Source organism: Myotis daubentonii, chromosome 6 (genome assembly GCF_963259705.1).
Source record: "Myotis daubentonii chromosome 6, mMyoDau2.1, whole genome shotgun sequence".
Lineage (NCBI taxonomy): Eukaryota > Metazoa > Chordata > Mammalia > Chiroptera > Vespertilionidae > Myotis > Myotis daubentonii.
This window is the reverse complement of record NC_081845.1, coordinates 54,469,065-54,486,612: the sequence shown is the minus strand read 5'-3', so window position 1 is coordinate 54,486,612 and position 17,548 is coordinate 54,469,065. Positions and strand designations below refer to the sequence as shown.

Below are 17,548 nucleotides of genomic sequence, written 5' to 3'. Positions count from 1 at the left end.
TGAGTGTATACAATGTACCAAACACAACCCCCAAGTACTAAATACGAATTGATTCATTAAATCCTAATGACAATCCTATAAAGTAGCTAAAAAACTTTCCAGACTTTACAAATGAGGGACAGAGAACTCACATACCTACCAGAGAAGCGGGACTTAAACCCACATGTCCTCATGGTCAGTGTTCTTAATCACTATACCAATGGCTCCCACCGTGGCTGCACATTGGCATGACCCAGGGATCTTTAGAAAACACTGATGCAAACACTCTCATTTAACCAGCACAGGATGGGGTGTGAGCAACAGGATGTTAGTAAGTTCTTGTGTTGATTGTAGTGTGCAGAGAAGTGTGGGGACCACTGCACTACACCTTTCTGCCTCCTGGCCGTCCTTGGTTAGCAGTTACCAAGCCTGGATGAACATCAACATCACCTGATAGGACTTCAAGACCCGCCCCTACGCGGGGGGCCTGGGCTTGGGTATTTTTTAAGGGTCCTCAGGTGACCGCAGTCTGCAGTCTGCAGCCACTGCTTAGGGCAGTGGTTCTCAACCTTGGCTGCATATTAGAATCACCTGGGATTTTGTTGTATAAAATCCTGATTTCTGGGCCTCATCCTCTGGAAATTCTGTTTCTTCGTTACTAATGTTGTGGCCTCACCCCATAACAAAGAAACAGAATTTCCGGAGAATGAGGCCCAGAAACCAGGATTTTAAAAAGATTCCCAGGTGGTTCTAATGTGCAGCCAAGGTTGAGAACCACTGGCTTAGGGAGACAACAGTTGCCCTCCCTGTTAACAATCAGGACTAATTACCACCTAGGGATTCAGAGGGCAAGAAGGCAGAACTATGTATTTCCCCAGAACTTCCTTTTTACTATAAGAACCCTCAGTTTTCCTTCCTTCAGAACACTCTGGGTACTGCACGGCTCTATCTTCCGTTTACAAACCCTGAGACCCTGGAATAAGCCTTTCTCTTTCATTTTAGCCAAAGCCTCCTGTTTCCCTAGGACTAGGTCAACGTTCATTTCTGTGGGGTCTAATCATGGCCCCGTGACTTCCCCACCCGGATAAGGCGTACAAAGCTGTAGGGTGGGAAGGCGTGAGGGAAGCCACGCGCGCCTCTCCAAGTTCACTTTCCACCCTGAAGGCTGGTCTGAGCCGCACGCCCGACCCTCCACTGGGTTGGCCTCCGCAGCGGAGGCATCTCCAGAGGACGGTGAGGAAGCGGCAGAAACAAGCGGGGTTTCCTCAGAACCCGCCCGTCCGCTGACGGCCTCGGGGGCGCGGGGCTCCGTTCCTGGGACCGTACCTGACCGGCGATGGACCTGCGGAAGCCGCACGCCATGTCTACTTCCACGTAGTGCGTCCCCGAGGTTCCAGACGGAGCCACGCCCCGCCCTCCTCTGAAGCCCCGCCTTCACGCGCCGGAAGCCCGCCTCGAGGCTAATGCCAGCCAATCAAGAAGCCCAGTGGCTCGTCACTAACCTCTGCCCTGCTGCCGCGAAGGAGCGCGGGAAATCCCGAGTTTCTGGATGCCGTTCTGCCGCTGGGGCCATGGCCACCTCCTCGGTGTCCAAGGTACGCGGGGGCGGGCGGCCACTAAGACTCCGCCGCAACCTCATCCCCTTTCGGGGAAGGCACGGAGCGGGGTTACCTGGGCCTCGGTGTACCGACTTCAGGGGAAGGTGGCGGTCGGAGCTGAGATCTTGGCTCCCGGTCCGGTTCAGGCCAACTTTGGGGAGCGAAGACGCCCGCCCGCCCGCCCGCCTGCCTCAGGGTTTTGGCTAGGAGGATTTTTAAATTCTGGTTTGTGGAGGTCGGCTGTCCGGAGGATGTGCCCCAGGCAGCCGTCCTCTTTCTTTCCTTCTCAAATGTTTATTGTGCCAAACACTCCATGCGGTACCAGGATACAGGGGTTAACAAAATAGACTGTTTGCACTGCAGAAACACATGAAACACGGGTAAACTGAGCACAAACTGTGATAAATGTGAGCAAGAAAGAAAGTTCTCAGCGAGAGAGCAGGAGAGCTAGAAGAGCCTAGATTGCCCGAGGTCAGGGAAGGCCTTTGGAGAAAGACATTTGAGCTGAGACCTGAAAAGTGAGAAGTTAGGTCAAGGAGTGGGGCGTGGGTGGGGGTGGAGGGTGTTCGCAAAGAGGATATGTGCTTTGGTCCAGAAGATAGAAGTAAAATGGCATATTAAATAAAGGAGTTGAAAAATCTGTACAATTAGTAGAAATTGAAATGGGAGCCTTATGAAAAGTAGCGTACGGGTGTGGGATATGTGCTTTGGTCCAGAAGATAGAAGTAAAATGGCATATTAAATAAAGGAGTTGAAAAATCTGTACAATTAGTAGAAATTGAAATGGGAGCCTTATGAAAAGTAGCGTACGGGTGTGTGTGTGAGGAGATCATATAGATCTTCTCATACTGGCTGCCTGGATGGCCAGGGATTGCAAGACATGGTATAGTAAACCGCGGCTCGCGAGCCACATGCGGCTGTTTGGCCCCTTGACTGTGGCTCTTCCACAAAATACCACGTGTGGGCGCGCACATACAGTGCGATTGAAACTTTGTGGCCCATGTGCAGAAGTCGGTATTTTGTGGAAGAGCCACAGTCAAGGGGCCAAAGAGCCGCATGTGGCTCGCGAGCCGCGGTTTGCCAAGCCGCAGTTTGCCGACCACTGGTATAGTTGGTAAGAAGATAAACTTTAGAGCCCTATTGTCCAGTGCGGTAGCCATTAGCCACATGTGGGTATTTAAATGAAAATAAAGTAAACTTAAAAGTTTAGTTCCTCAGTCTCACTAATATGACTACATCTTAGTGCAGATTTTAATATTTCCCTCGTTACTGGAAGTCCTATTGGATAGCACTGCTATAGACGGTCAAGTAAGACCTTTAGTAATATGAGTGCAACTGGAAGCTTCTTAAGTTAATGCTGCCTGGTAAAAATGAGAATGCAGATGAAGAAGCTACAAAGACATTTCTCTATGTATAAAACCAGATGAATGGAGAAGGCTACACCATGGATCTAATTTTTAATGATTAAAATTAAAATAAAATTATGAGAACAGTGCCTTCCAAGATTATATATCAAGGAGGAGCTACAAGCTTATGGTTAAGTTTACAAAGGACTAACTGTGTTGCTAGGTGCAAGCTAGAAGAGATTTAACTGCTAGTATTTAAAAAAGTTTTTATTACGATTGGTACTGTTTTTGTTTTGCTCTGGTTGTAAAGTTTCACAGATTTTGGATGGTCTGTCTTCTAATCCCTTTTGTTGCATAAGCCTCATTATTTTTTAATCCCCACCTGAGAATATGTTTTTATTGATTCTTAGAGAAAGGAAGGGTGTGAAAGCGAAAGAAGCATCAATGTGAGAGAGAGACATTAATCGGTTGCCTCCTGTACCCACTCTGACGGGGAATCAAACCCATAACCTAAGTATTCCCTGAACAGGAATTGAACCTGCAACCTTTTGGTGTATGGGAGCACGCTCCAACTAATTGAGCCACCCAGCCAGGGCAAGCCTCTTATTTTTGTATATCTTGCAGAACTGTGAGAGTTTCCCCCCCCAGAAAAGTACTAACGGCATTATAACAGAAACGCTTGTATTGAGATGATTATGAAGGGAACCTTACATGAATAAGAATCTTAGGCTATTTTTCCCTAACCTATCTAAACTTCTCTTTCTTTGTCATATTTTCTTGCTGTCGGCTGTCCTCCTAGACTTCTTCCTTCATCTCAAACATTCCTTGATCAGGAGTTCAAAGTGGTTAACCATATTACTACTACTGCCATACATTAGGATTCCTTATTGACACTATATTTCACTCCTTCAAAGCTCCTTTTCCTCTACCGAATTGCAGATAGATATAGAAAGGAGGTAATAACAAGCTTGTCGTGGTACCACATGCTTTTTCTAAATATGTATGTGTATTTTAAATAGTTGCACTAGCTGCAGATACAAGAGTATAGGGCAAAGTTCTCACTTTGGATCCTGTAATCCAAATGGCCACTTTATATTTGCACTGACTTTTTCTGGATACACAGGTATCCCCCAAAAAAGATATACACACTTTGAATGATTGTGAAGTCAGTGTTTATTAACATACAGTTCATTTTCAAAATTGAGTTATCAGCTATTAAAGTGTATATACATTTTTTTGAGACACCCTATATTTTTTTTACTTTTTCATTTCCACAGAAATGGCAATCTTAAGAAGCTGTCCATACTTTAGGATTGGGAGAATAAACATAGGACCAGTAGCTTGGGGACTATATATCACTAATCAAATAATAACATAAATTAGATGTAGCTAGGAAATTACCAGCGATATTACTTGGCAAGCATTCATTCTATATACTGATTGCCTAGTGTATATGTTAACACTCCAAAACACTGGGAAAATGGTCATGCACTAAATCTAATCTGCTCTGAAGACACTCAGAAACTATTTAGGGAGACAAACCCTAAATAACTATGATGCAGAGTGAAAGTGATTAAAAAGAAAGATATTCAAGTCCTGTGAGAGCGTAAGAGAAAGAATAATTCTAACTAGAGTGGCTGAGTTTGAGTTGATCTGTAATAGATAAATGAATATGTATTTATCAGATGAAGAAAGGTGATACAATAACAGCCCACATTATCTATTTCCCAACATGGTTAGATAGTTGGAGTTTAATTAAATAACAAATACTTCTTTTGAGATGGAGAGCATCACTATTTTATATCTTCTTGATCTTCATTATAATGTATACTACTAATGTTCTTTCTTCTCTAAGTTTTATAAAAATGGAATCTTTCTGCATTTAAATTTCATCAGAGTTTATTTTCTTTGTCTGTCTCTTAGATCAGGTCCCAAAGAACATAATCAAAGATGAACATCCCATGAGAAGGAAGAGAAAGAAATGGATAGTCCTTGTTTAAGAATTTTCCTTCTATAACTCAGATAGAAAAGAGCCATTTTAGTACTTTAAAGAAACACCTTTTTTTAAAAAAACCTGCTTATCCATAGAATACTTGGTTAACAGGTTTATCTGCTCCTTGGCTACTTTGACTTTATGCTTTGTATTTCTTTTTATAGGGCTGTTTTGTGTTTAAGCCAAACTTCAAGAAGAGAAAGATCTCTGTGCCAATAGGTATGATGTCTTAATATCAAATTTGTTACTTTTCTACCCCTGATTGAATTTAGTACTTTTCTTGTCTAAGCATGGCTTACAAAGGGAAAATTGAAAAGTAAATTTCCTTCAAAGGATATGTCACCATTCTTTAAAAGAGATTGTCCTAAAAATCTCAGTGGTTTTTCTGGGGCAAAATAGGGGGTATTGACTGCCAAAGGGCAATAGGGACTTTTTTGGAATGAAGAAAATAGTTCCCTAGATTTGAGGGGGTGGTCATGAGAGTGCATACTTTTGTTAGGACATATCAAATGGGGATACTTAAACATAAAGAACTTTCAGTGATGTTGCTAGTAAGTGACAGAGCTGGGTTTAAACCCAAGCTGTCTGATTCTCAAATCCATGGTCTAACTTTTACTTTCAAAATATGAGGTGAGTTTTTGCTTAGAACTTTTTTTGTATTGAATTTCAGCTATAATTTATTAAGACTTGTATAAAGTTTTTAGTATTAGTAAACCTAATGTGTACAATTGTATAATATGAACTTTAAGGTACATTAGGTTTTTCCCATTGTGCTGATCTAAGACCCACAGATATTGTTATAATATGAAAATCTTAGAGGAATTGACCCTAATTTTAAGACAGATGGACCAGAAATGAAGAAAACATCCAGAATTTAGCACTTGCCTTCAATGGCTTCCGTTCTTGAAACAAGATTGCCTGAATAAGTAGGAAGATGTTTTGCATTGTGCCCACCATCTGTCTAAGAAAAGATTGGTAACTCTCCTCCTCAGTATTCTGTGGAGAGAGAGAGGTTGGGAGGGCTATGAGTAGGAGCAGGAGGGAACCTGTCAGCATTGAAAGCTGGCATTTATTCTGTAGCTCCTACTAGATTGATAAATGACTGAGAGAAGTCTTGGTAACAGGTTAACATGTCCTATGCTCTTGTTTTCCAATTTTTGGAAGTTTTTTGTTATCTATTTTGATGCAGTGTTATTCAACACACAAAAAATTCATGTCTTGATTTGCCATTTTAACATTTGATATGATTTTACTGATTTTCAAAGATGACTATTTTCATTCTGTTTAAGGCTAACTTATTATTCTGCTTTGTCTCTTAGTACTAGTATATCCCCTTGCTTTTTTTTTGTTGTTTGCATTTTTATACTATAACCTTGTCTATCATTTTACTATATGATGACTTCAGTATATTCTAAGCCCTTTGATAAAATTTTTAAAAAATCAGTATTTGCCCCAAACTTAGTCAACTGTGATTAGGAGGAAAGTTCCTTAATATGAAAGAGAATTTCTATTACAAACTCAGTTAACATTTAAATTTGATGGTGGAATACTAGCAGCATTTCAGTGAAGTCAAGAACAAAATGTGTACTTTCACAATTATGTAATATCATGAAAGTTCTAGCTATTACAATAAAATACCTACTAGTGAACAAGATTTAAGGAATGTAAAATATTGATTAAAAGAAGAGACTTGTAGTATTTTTGGACATGAATTTTTAATATATTTTCTCCCCAGATCAATCTATAGATTTTCCTTTATCCAGTCAAAATACCAGTGTAATTATTTTTTAGAAATGACAAAATTAGTTTGAAAGAATGGCTTAAATTTTTTTGAAAAAGAATGATGATGTTTTGTGGTGATGGGAAGAAGACCTGAATTTATTAAATATTAGCTACAATAATTAAAATAGTTCAAGACTGGTATGGTTAGATTCAATAGAACAAAAGAAAAAGTTCAAAAATAGTTCCAAATGTATTTATAAGCATTTAGATGATAAGGACATCCCAAATCAGAAGAAAGGAATTGTTTTTCAAACTGAAAATTTTTACATATAATCCAAGTGCGAGTCATGAAATCAATTTAGTGGGTGTTGAGAGTTTTAAAAAACAGAATAGGAAACATTTGGTATCACATGGTAAGTATTGTTTTGTGGGACTTTGTTTTGGTTTCTATTATATGTGTGTGTGTTGGATTATGATGTAAGATGTATTCCATAAGGTGGATCATAGTTTTAAAAGTTTGAAAACCACTACAGCAAATGGTATTTTGATAAATGGCCAACCACTGGGAGGAAAACATTCCAAAAATATATAACATAATGCAGACAGAATAAATATAAATCTGGGCTAAAACTGTCTCAGTTGAACAAATGAACAAGGATAGTAGTAGTAAGAATCATTTAATAAAGGAGAACTCAAAACAGATATATAAAACAAAGTATATACAGCCTTAGAATAAGAGTAAATAATGAGAATATATTAATATTGAATGTATACATTTCAAATCAAAACCATTAAATAAAAACTTAGAAGTTCAGAAGTAAATGATAGAAATACATTATAAAAATTAAATAAGATATTTAACCTTACAATACTTACAATAAGAATTTAAGATCTATAAGTAAAATTAAATATAAAAGATAATGTTACCTATCCCCAAATATATATATACACACACACACACACACACACACACACACACACACACACACACATTATATAAAAAAGACATTGACTTATTTCTGTGTTTTCAGAGGAGTATTTTAATGAAGGGAAAAATGAGTCTGAGGACAGTAAGCTTCGATTTGAAACTTATCAGTTGATATGGCAGCAGATGAAATCTGAAACTGAGGTGAATACTTTTTTTTAATAACATTTCTCTAATACCGTAAATCTCATATTTGTTGTTTCTCATCTTCTTTTCCACCAGTTTATAAGACGATTGATGAAATGTTGGTAATACTGGTTAAGCACAATCTGTATATCGTAAAAAAAATCAAAACCCTCGTGTTCCAAGTATTAAGCATAGCTTCAGGTACTGGAACTTATGTTTATAATGATAGTTGCTAAGGCAAGGGGCTCTTTACATATCCTCACGGCTTTGAAATGCTGGCACTGTCCAAATTACCCATTCAGTTACACAAATAAGAAATCAAGCTATTTCTAAATACTTCACTCTCTCATCCTATATCCAGTTACCATGTTCTTTATATTCCAGCTCTGAAAAATTTCTCCACTATAGCAGATTCGTTGTTCTAGAGCTAACAGATTTTTTTTGGCCAACACAGTTTTGTATTTTTTTTTCTTTATTGATTAAGGTATTACCTATGTGTCCTATCGCCCTATTGCCCCCCCACACACACACACCCTCCCACACCCATGCCCTCACCCCCCTGGTGTCTGTGTCTGTTGGTTATGCCTATATGCATTCATACAAGTCCTTTGGTTGATCTCTCCCCTTTACCCCTTCCCTCCCCTACCTTCCCTCTGAGGTTTGACTGTCTGAGCAATGCTTCTCTGTCTCTGGATCTGTTTTTATTCATCAGTTTATGTTGTTCCTTATATTTCATAAACTAGGGGCCCGGTGCACAAAATTCGGGGGGGTGCGGGGAGTGTCCCTCAGCCCAGCCTGCCCCTCTCACATACTGGGAGCCCTCAGGCGTTGACCCCCATCACCCTCCAATCGTAGGATCGGCCCCTTGCCCAGGCCTGACGCCTCCGCCAGAGGTGTCAGGCTTGGACAGGGGACCCCCATCTCCCCCCGATCACTGGCTCTGGCCCCCGCCCAGGCCTGAGGCCTCTAGCCCAGGAATCATGCCTGGGCAGGGGACACCCATCTCCCTCTGATCGCTTGCTCCACCCCCCACCCAAGCCTGACGCCTCTGACCCAGGCTTCAGGCCTGGGCAAGGGGACCATCATATCCCCCCAATCCCCGGCTCCGCCCCCCACCCAGGCCTGATGCCTCGGCCAGAGGAGTTGACCCTCATCACCCTCCGATTACTAATCACCGGATAGGCCCCTTTACCAGGCCTGAGGCCTCCGGCAGAGGCTCCCCGCAGTTGCAGGCTCCGCCCCTGCCCAGGCCTAACGCCTCTGGCCTAGGCATCCGGCCCGGGCAGCGGGGACCCGCAGCTGCAGCGGCCCCGTGATCGTGGGCTCCGCTTTAGGCCCAGGCAAGGGACCCCTAGCTCCCGGGACTGCCAGCTTCGACCATGCCCAGCTCTCATCGCTGGCTCCACCCCTACTTCCTGCTATCACTGGCCAGGGCGGAAAAGGCACCTGATTCTCTGATCATGGCTGAGAATTTGCCCCCCCAGCTCTTAGCTCCCCCCTGGGTTTCTGATCACTGTCAGTGGCAGGGGGCTTCTTCCTGCTTTCCCTTTCGCCTCCCTGCATTGTGCCTACATATGCAAATTAACCATCATCTTGTTGGCAGTTAACTGCCAATCTTAGTTGGCAGTTAATTTGCATATAGCCCTGATTAGCCAATGAAAAGGGTAGTGTCGTACGCCAATTACCATTTTTCTCTTTTATTAGTGTAGATGAGTGAGATCATGTGCTTTCTCTGACTGGCTTATTTTGCTTAGCATAATGCTCTCCAGGTCCATCCATGCTGTTGCAAATAGTAAGAATTCCTTCCTTTTTACAGCAGTGTAGTATTCCATCATGTAGATGTGCCACAGTTTTTTAATCCACTCATCTGCTGATGGGCACTTAGGCTCTTTCCAAATCTTAGCTATGGTAAATTGTGCCATTATGAACATAGGGATGCATATATCCTTTCTGATTGGTGTTTCTAGTTTCTTGGGATATATTCCTAGAAGTGGAATCACTGGGTCAAATGGGAGTTCCATTTTTAGTTTTTTGAGGAAACTCCATACTATTCTCCACAGTGGCTGCACCAGTCTTATTTTTTTTTTTTTAATGCCTTTCGGACGGTTATGTGCTTTTCAGTTTATTACTGCTTCCCGCCACACTTTATTGCTTTACACCTAGTGGCTTTGCTCATGCATGTATTCCATGTGACCCTTGAAGATATTTGAGTTTGTGGTTTCCAGTTTAGGTCCTCCTTATTTTTTACCTGATTGTCATGATATCCTGCTAACTGACTCTAGTGTAAAATCCTTCAGATCTGCCACTAGTCCCTGTGGCACTGTTGGCCAAATTAGAAAAGTCCTCCTTTCATGCAGATACAGTCTTAGGTCCTGCAACAGGGGTTTTCCAACTCCGAGGCCAAATGCTTTCACGGTGCTGTCAGATTAACCCTTCCTAATCCCGATTTAATCATACCTCTACTTCAAATGTCTTCAGTGGTTCTCCCTACATGATAAAATCCAAACTCTTTACCATCAAATATATTTTTTCTTGGTCTAGCCCTTTGCTTATTTGTCCAATCTCATTCCCTACCACTTTTCATGTTCTTTATGCTTAGCTATATCTGTGACTCTTCAGTTGTTTGGTACTTTCTTCCTTCCTTGCCTCCTTTACTATTTATTCATTCAGACTTCCTTTACCTACCATAACCAACTCCATCACCTGCTCTAATGCTTTGGCTCAGACATATCACCTCCTCAGCTTAAGTTGGATGGTCCTACTCTTTATTCCTATATTGTCATGGCACTCTACACAACATTATTTGCATTTTAAGTGTTCTTGCTCAGTTTCTTTACATTTTAGGGTAGGGACTACAGACAGTCCTTGGGTTATGTTGGACTCACGTACGTAGTTTTGTGGTTACGTCACCATCTCCCATTTATTTATAAAAAAAAAAATAGTTCTGTCATTTCAACATATGTACATATGTGTTTTATGTTTTTTATTATTTACCACAAGGTCAGGAATTGTTATCTTTCTTTTAAATGTTTATTACTGTTTCACTTCATTACTGCTGTGTATGTGCTCCATGTGAGTGATGTAGGTGCTTATGGAGGTGGGTTCCCACTTACTGCGAAAATCGAAAATCGCGTTACATCGCGCCGTAGGGATGGATCTCCAACATAACCTGAGGACCTACTGTATCTTTCATTTGTAAGATGGTGGTTAATCAGTGTTTGTTGAATGATTAAATGAGTCTCTTTAATGAGGAGATCCAAAGCCCTAATCATTGGAGATTTAAAGAAAAACATTTTTTTTCATCATGATTGTAATTTTACATGTAATCTTTAGAATTGAATTCATGATAGTTTTCTTTCCCAAATTTTGAAAGACACATCAGATTATTGCTAATTATAATGAATAAAATTTTGTGTGTTCTGTGTAGCAAATGCAAGAGGAATTAAATAAAAACCTGTTTGACAGTCTAATCAAATTTCTACAAAAGTCTCATTCTGGATTCCAGAAGAATTCAAGAGACTGGGGCTGTCAAATAAAATTAAGAGAAATTCCAACTGCTGCTCTTATTCTAGGTATGTACAGATTTGTTTGTTTTTTAAAATTGGTGGCTCTGTTTTTGAGAATAGTGGGGAATAATCTGTTCTGGTAAACCTGTTTGTCGCTCTCATTTACAGAATTAAAACAATCATATTTTGTTAGGCATAATTTCAAAACCAATAAAAGTTCTTTATATTGATCATGAATCTATAAATTAGAAGAAATTGATTTGGGTTAGCTAGTACCCTCATCAACTTTCTGTCAAAAAATGAAGGGGAAATATATATGTTACTCTTCTCTTCTTTAGTTATATTATGAAAGTAGATGAGATTTGAATTTGGTAATAAAGAAACCAGTATATTAAAAGGTTTTATTTTTATATCTTTTTATCATTTCTTCAGTGCAGTTATTCTATGACTAATTTTATTTCCTTGTAGTTTTTTTAATATTTGTTTCATAATTTTGTATTAGTAGAAATTGTTTAAAAGAATTTTGGATGAATTATATATAAACTGCTTTCAGACTACAGGTTGTAAATTTCTCAGTTACTTAAATTTCTATCATTAACATGCAATTTTAACCAAATATCTGGCTTGCAGGTAATGGAAAAATTTCTTTGAAATAATAGCGGGTTTTTTTCATTTCGTTTAAAACATCCTGCCTAATACTGTTAATTATCTTCCTGACATTCAGGGCAGTACTTTTCAAACTTTCATGTACCTAAAAATAACTTCTAGGGGATCTTAGTAAATGAAAATTTTCACTAATAAGTCTGGGGCAGGGCCTAAAACACTGTATTTCTAATACGCCGGTATCTGATGCCAACACTGCTGATCCCAGGACCACTCTGAGTAATAAGACTTTGTGGAATGATTTTAAAATGCTGTGGAGCAGCTTCTCAGTGCAACCTGCCAATTAATTTGAAAACCCTTTCCATTATGGATGAGAAACTGAAGCCCAGTGATGGCTGGCTTATACTGTTTGTTGGCTGCTTTCTTTCTCTATTGCCATGTTACAGTAATTGAAGTGGGAGAAACACGATCAAGAGGGATGGCCTGATAGGTTGTTGTGAGAGCACTGTTTAAATCTCTTCTCTGCCTCGTGCCAAAAGGAGAAGAGAAGCTAATGGAAATCATGTGTTTGAAAGTCAGTAGTTTGAGAAGAACATTTTTCCAGTTACAGACGCTGATTATCTTGTTTCCAATAGACAAGTGCATTATCTTAAAGAACAGTGTTAAATAGCTTACAAAGTCAGTCAGACAAGATAAGCCAGTGCTTTACTAAACTCCTAAATTTGTTCAGAGATGTAGTATCATAATCTTAGACTGTAATGCATGCTAGGAATATCATTTTGACATTTTAACAAAATCTGTAGCCGAAACCGGTTTGGCTCAGTGGATAGAGCGTCGGCCTGCGGACTGAAAGGTCCCAGGTTCGATTCTGGTCAAGGGCATGTACCTGGGTTGCGGGCACTTCCCCAGTAGGAGATGTGCAGGAGGCAGCTGATCGGTGTTTCTCTCTCATCGATGTTTCTGACTCTGTCTCTCTCCCTTCCTCTCTGTAAAAAATCAATAAAATATATTTTTAAAAAAATCTGTACTCAAAGTTATTTAATCACATTGCACAGTTTCTATTTTCCGTAAGGTATATGTTTATTTCTTTTAGTGTATGTCTGTTTAAAAATATCCTGCCAACATTTTTGTGTGTTGCCTCTCCTAGGAAAAAAATGTTGACTATTGGTGGTCTGGATGATTCTGAACCTTTCTTGCAAGCAGTTGAAGGTTTATAGTAGCAAGCCTCAAGTAGTTTCAGGATGTCTGCTGCTGGCATCTGCCGAAATGCCTAAGCTCTTTCTAGAAAGCACAGATTGGGACCTTAGGGAAGTTACCAGTTAATAGAATTTTTTCCAAAGTAGTGGGAAGTTTTCACTCAATTCTGATAACTGCAAGAAGAGCACTAAAATTCTGATGTGTGGAAATGAGAATCGGAATTTAGTAAATACCTAAAGGACCAAAAACTATAGTATAATTTGGTTTTAGACTCTTTCCTCGGAAATCAGTTTAGTGTACACTTTACCTATTATATTTACTACTGTGATCATAAATAATATTACTGATTGGATTCTCCTCAGCTGTTAAGTGAGGGTCACAGTAAGATTGGAATCCATAGTCTTTATTTTTGAGTAATTATTTTAAAGAGCTCTTAATGAATGTGACAAAGAAATGCAATGTTTTCAAGATGTTCTTAAGATGTTTTCAAGGGTCAACTACACATCCCCAGTAATTTTTTTTTAAAAGAGAAATTGTGCTAAATATCTTTCCTAACAAATAAGTATAGTGTGTGCCTCTAGATATCTAGTATTACTGGAGATCTCTTCATTTATGCAGTGTGTTGTTTTATTAATCATGTAAAAATACTTTTACTTAGCAATTAACTTGACATGTTAAATAGCTTTTGTTGTTAAATTATTAATAATAAAAATGATGGTGTAATATTGATGTATAATCCCATAGGTGTGAATGTAACAGATCATGAATTTACATTCAGAAGCCTAACAGAAGCCGTTCAGAATAATGTCACTCCATATGTAGTCTCATTACAAGCTAGAGACTGTCCAGGTAAAGTATAAATGCTTTAATAACCTTGGTGAGGTGTTACCAATTTCTTCGGCCCTTCTCTCTCCATCTTTCTTTGTGTATCTCTCCATGTTTGTCTGTCTGTGTCTCTCAAGCTTTCTTCATCCCTTTTTTATTTGTGGGAAGAGTATGGTACTATATTTTAGCAGGGTGAAGTTTAGTGCCTCCTAAGTTGCAGGAGTCTTTGACACTTTATTCCAGCCCTACTCCTGCCATATGAGCTTCACTGCCAGTAATAGTCCAGGCATTTCAAGTTAGAATGTTTGGGACAGAGAGCTGAGAATTGAGGAATTGGGAGTTCTTACTTAGCCTAACAGAGAATAGATTACATAGGCTTATATTTATAGGCTCAGATCATCTCAGATCATCTTATTGTTCCATTTTGAAAGGCCACCATTGGTAAAAATGGTCCATTGTCAGAGCTTACCTTGGGTATCTGAAGCCATTAAATAAATCATAAAGGATGTAGACACTAAGAGTAAAATGTGCTTAGATTTGGACTGATGTGCTTATGTGCTTTATATTACTTTCATATTCATTAATTGATTGTAATGAAGTAAAAGCCCTTAGGACATCTTTAAAAATGACTTTAAGGAAGATTTATAATCAGTAAAATAACTTATGTAAATAACACTTTTGGTCTTTTTTAGGGTCCTTAAAAACATTTTGCTGTCCTGAAGTAATTTAAATATATATTATTCCTAATATAATTAATAGTTTTCATAGTTATACATTTATTTAGGTAACACTTTTATTATAGACAATACAAATAAACTTTGGCCTAGTGTTAGTCTCAATTAATGAAATTTAAATATTGAGAGAATACTAATGAACATTAATAGTCAATATGTGAAGCTAATTAATGTTAAGTATAGAAAACACATTCTACTGATCAGGAAGTTTCAGTTGTTTTAGATTTGCTTTAAGGAGAGATAAGCTTTCTTATGTTTTATCTACTGCAGATATGAAACATTTTTTACAAAAGGTGTTCTCACAGTTGATGGACTGCCATGTAGATGTGGAATCCAAAGAGGAGGAAAAAGATATCCAGAAAAGGACACATTGTTCAATGGATTCTCTTTCGAGTTGGTATATGAATGTCACACAGGTAAATGTACACTGACAATTTTCTCCCAGGAAATTGGCATATGATTGAAGAGGCTTGGGATTATATTAAGCATAGTACTATTTTGTTCTAATAAGGATATGCTTATGTAGCACTAGCTGTTAATTTAATAGTAGCATCTTTTATCAGTATGCAGCCTATTTCCTGGTAGAAGTTTAGGTTCCTACAAGGCCATTTTATTTGTGGGAGAATGTCATCTAGTGACAAACAGCATTTGGAATTGGTTCTGCTGCAGATTTTATCTCTGTAACAATGTCTATAATGTTAATATATTATCTCATAGGTTCCTCAATATTTGCTTTTGTGTAGTAGAACCATGCTGTCAGTATCTGTTATCAACTTAGTCTGATGAGAAATAGCCATAGGTATATATTTTTAAGAACTTTAAATTTGTTCCATGTTTAGAATTCTTGGGGAGTAAATGCTCTCTAAGTAAAGTGTATTCAATAAACAGATAAATAAAAAGAAATTTTATTCTACCATGTTAGTCTCTGGTGAAAATGAATAACTTAGGTGATTCATGGATAACTATACCATAAAACTATAGCTTTAGTTTGTGATGCTGTGTAGCCAGATAGTATGGGAAAAAATACTGTATTGACATTTTTTGATGGATGTATTTGCTGAAGTCATCATAAGTGAAGCTTCCTTTTGCAATATGTAGGTATCAAATTGGGTCTAATGCTTACTGCAGTATCTTAATTTGATCCAGAATTAGATTTTTTGTTGTGGTTATTAATCCTCACTTAAGGTTATTTTCCCATTGATTTTTAGAGAAAGTGGAAGGGAAGGGGAGAGACAGAAACATTGATGTGAGAGAAACACATCGATTGGGTGACTCCTGCATGTGTTTCATGGGAGGTTGGGAGAGAGGGAGGGAGGCAAGGAGAGAGAAAGAAAGAGAAAAAGAGAGAGAAGCATCGATGTATGAGCGAAACATTCATCAGTTGCCTCCTGTATGCTGCCACTGAGGATTGAACCTACAACTTACGTATGTACCCTAACCAGAAATCTAACCCACAACCTTTCAGTGTACGGGATAACACTCCAACCAAATGAGCCTCAATGGCCGGGGCCAGAATTTTAGATTTTGTAGAAATCAAATACTGTATGCAATTTAAAAGATTGGGATTGGACTAGATGATAATTTAAGATGTTTTTCAACTTGAAATTTTACAGTAGTGGAGCTGGGTTATTCATTATGCATTTTAATTAAAAATACTACTTCTCACCTTTAAAGCAAAGGAAAATATGACATTCTGCCAACAGAAAAATAAATTTTATAGAGAATGTTCTCTTCTCCCTATGCTTTTCGTTCATTTTTTCAGATAGCAGAAAATATAAATATTTCTTATGAGTTATAGATTTTACTGGACCTTTTTCTTCTTGGTTATTATTCCCATGTCAAATGGAAAGATTCTGCTAATAAATGTTGGAATGAGTTTCAGTTTAATATGTGGGAGAAATAAAAAAACACACACACTGTTACTGTGAAATATAAAGGGAGAGAGATCTACAGGTATAGCATTATTTGGTTGATAAGGCTTACTTTTTAACTCCTTCTTTTCACAATGGCTTAAAAGAAGACAGACCCAGGAAAGCCACGGAAGAAGAGGACTTCTAGCCAAGGGCAATCTCCTCCTGTTGTGCTTATCTTAAAAGATATGGAAAGCTTCGCCACAAAAGTACTCCAAGACTTCATAATTATCAGCAGGTAGATGATGTATCACCTGGTTTTTGCATAAAATTTCTTGTATTAAGAAACCATACCATCTTTAACTTAAAACAGTCTTTTTCAGAGAAAATGAATGGCAACATAATCTTTATTTTAATACCAAAAGGATGTAAAGCAAGATGATTTCAAATTCCTTATAATTGAATGTTCAAAGATCTCCTATCAGATTTTCATTTGCTTTTTGACCAAAGAATGAGAATCAAAAGACAAAAGTCAGCCAATTTTAAATTAGCATGATAAGGCAGTATAGAATCTAATTTCTATCTCGCCAAGATTGTCTGTCTCTTACTTGCTCCTTGAATGTATAAAGTATTTCAGATTGAGATGTTTTTGTCAGGTATTATTTTCTGTTACCTCTCCACCCTTAGAAGTTTTGAGTTAGCCCTACTGTTTGAGTTAGCTCTACTGAGCAAGAATGTTTTCTAAATAATATTATTTTATATAATACTAGAGCCCTGATGCACAAAATTTGTGCAAGTGGCTCGGCCCCCACCACCGTGGTGGCCGCCTCTGCCTTGGCCCCCACCGCCACAGCTTCGTCCGGAAGGTCATCCGGTCTAATTAGCGTGTTATGCTTTTATTGTTATAGATATCTAGTGAGAATCTACTTCCTTGATCTCATTGGATCTTTAAGGCAAACCTGTGAGATTTAACTCTATCTTAAAATCCAATAGCTTGCATTACCCGTGGTACATTTTTTAAAGTATAATTTATTTTGTTTCCTATATGTTAACTTGTTTAATAGTCAGGGCTACATGTGTTTAA

General features: G+C 38.5%; 2 protein-coding genes across 5 annotated transcripts in view; one reads left to right on the top strand and one right to left on the bottom strand.

The window, feature by feature from the left end:
* RARS2 (arginyl-tRNA synthetase 2, mitochondrial) overlaps positions 1-1,389 on the bottom strand; it is a 73,887-nt gene extending 72,498 nt beyond the window's left edge. Inside the window, exon 1 of the mRNA XM_059701001.1 lies at positions 1,306-1,389. Coding sequence (XP_059556984.1) covers positions 1,306-1,341 — 36 coding nt within the window. The 5' untranslated portion in view covers positions 1,342-1,389. The remainder of the gene's footprint in view (positions 1-1,305) is intronic.
* A 7-nt stretch (positions 1,390-1,396) lies between these two features.
* ORC3 (origin recognition complex subunit 3) overlaps positions 1,397-17,548 on the top strand; it is a 59,132-nt gene continuing 42,980 nt past the window's right edge. Inside the window, exons 1-7 of one of the 4 annotated variants that reach the window (XM_059700998.1) lie at positions 1,397-1,574; positions 5,081-5,135; positions 7,670-7,767; positions 11,177-11,321; positions 13,800-13,904; positions 14,885-15,030; positions 16,635-16,762. In XM_059700998.1, the coding sequence (XP_059556981.1) occupies positions 1,443-1,574; positions 5,081-5,135; positions 7,670-7,767; positions 11,177-11,321; positions 13,800-13,904; positions 14,885-15,030; positions 16,635-16,762 (809 nt within the window). In that variant the 5' untranslated portion in view covers positions 1,397-1,442. Of the gene's footprint in view, positions 1,575-5,080; positions 5,136-7,669; positions 7,768-11,176; positions 11,322-13,799; positions 13,905-14,884; positions 15,031-16,631; positions 16,763-17,548 lie in introns of all 4 variants that reach the window. The other 3 variants (XM_059700996.1, XM_059700997.1, XM_059701000.1) reach the window with 3 other exon arrangements.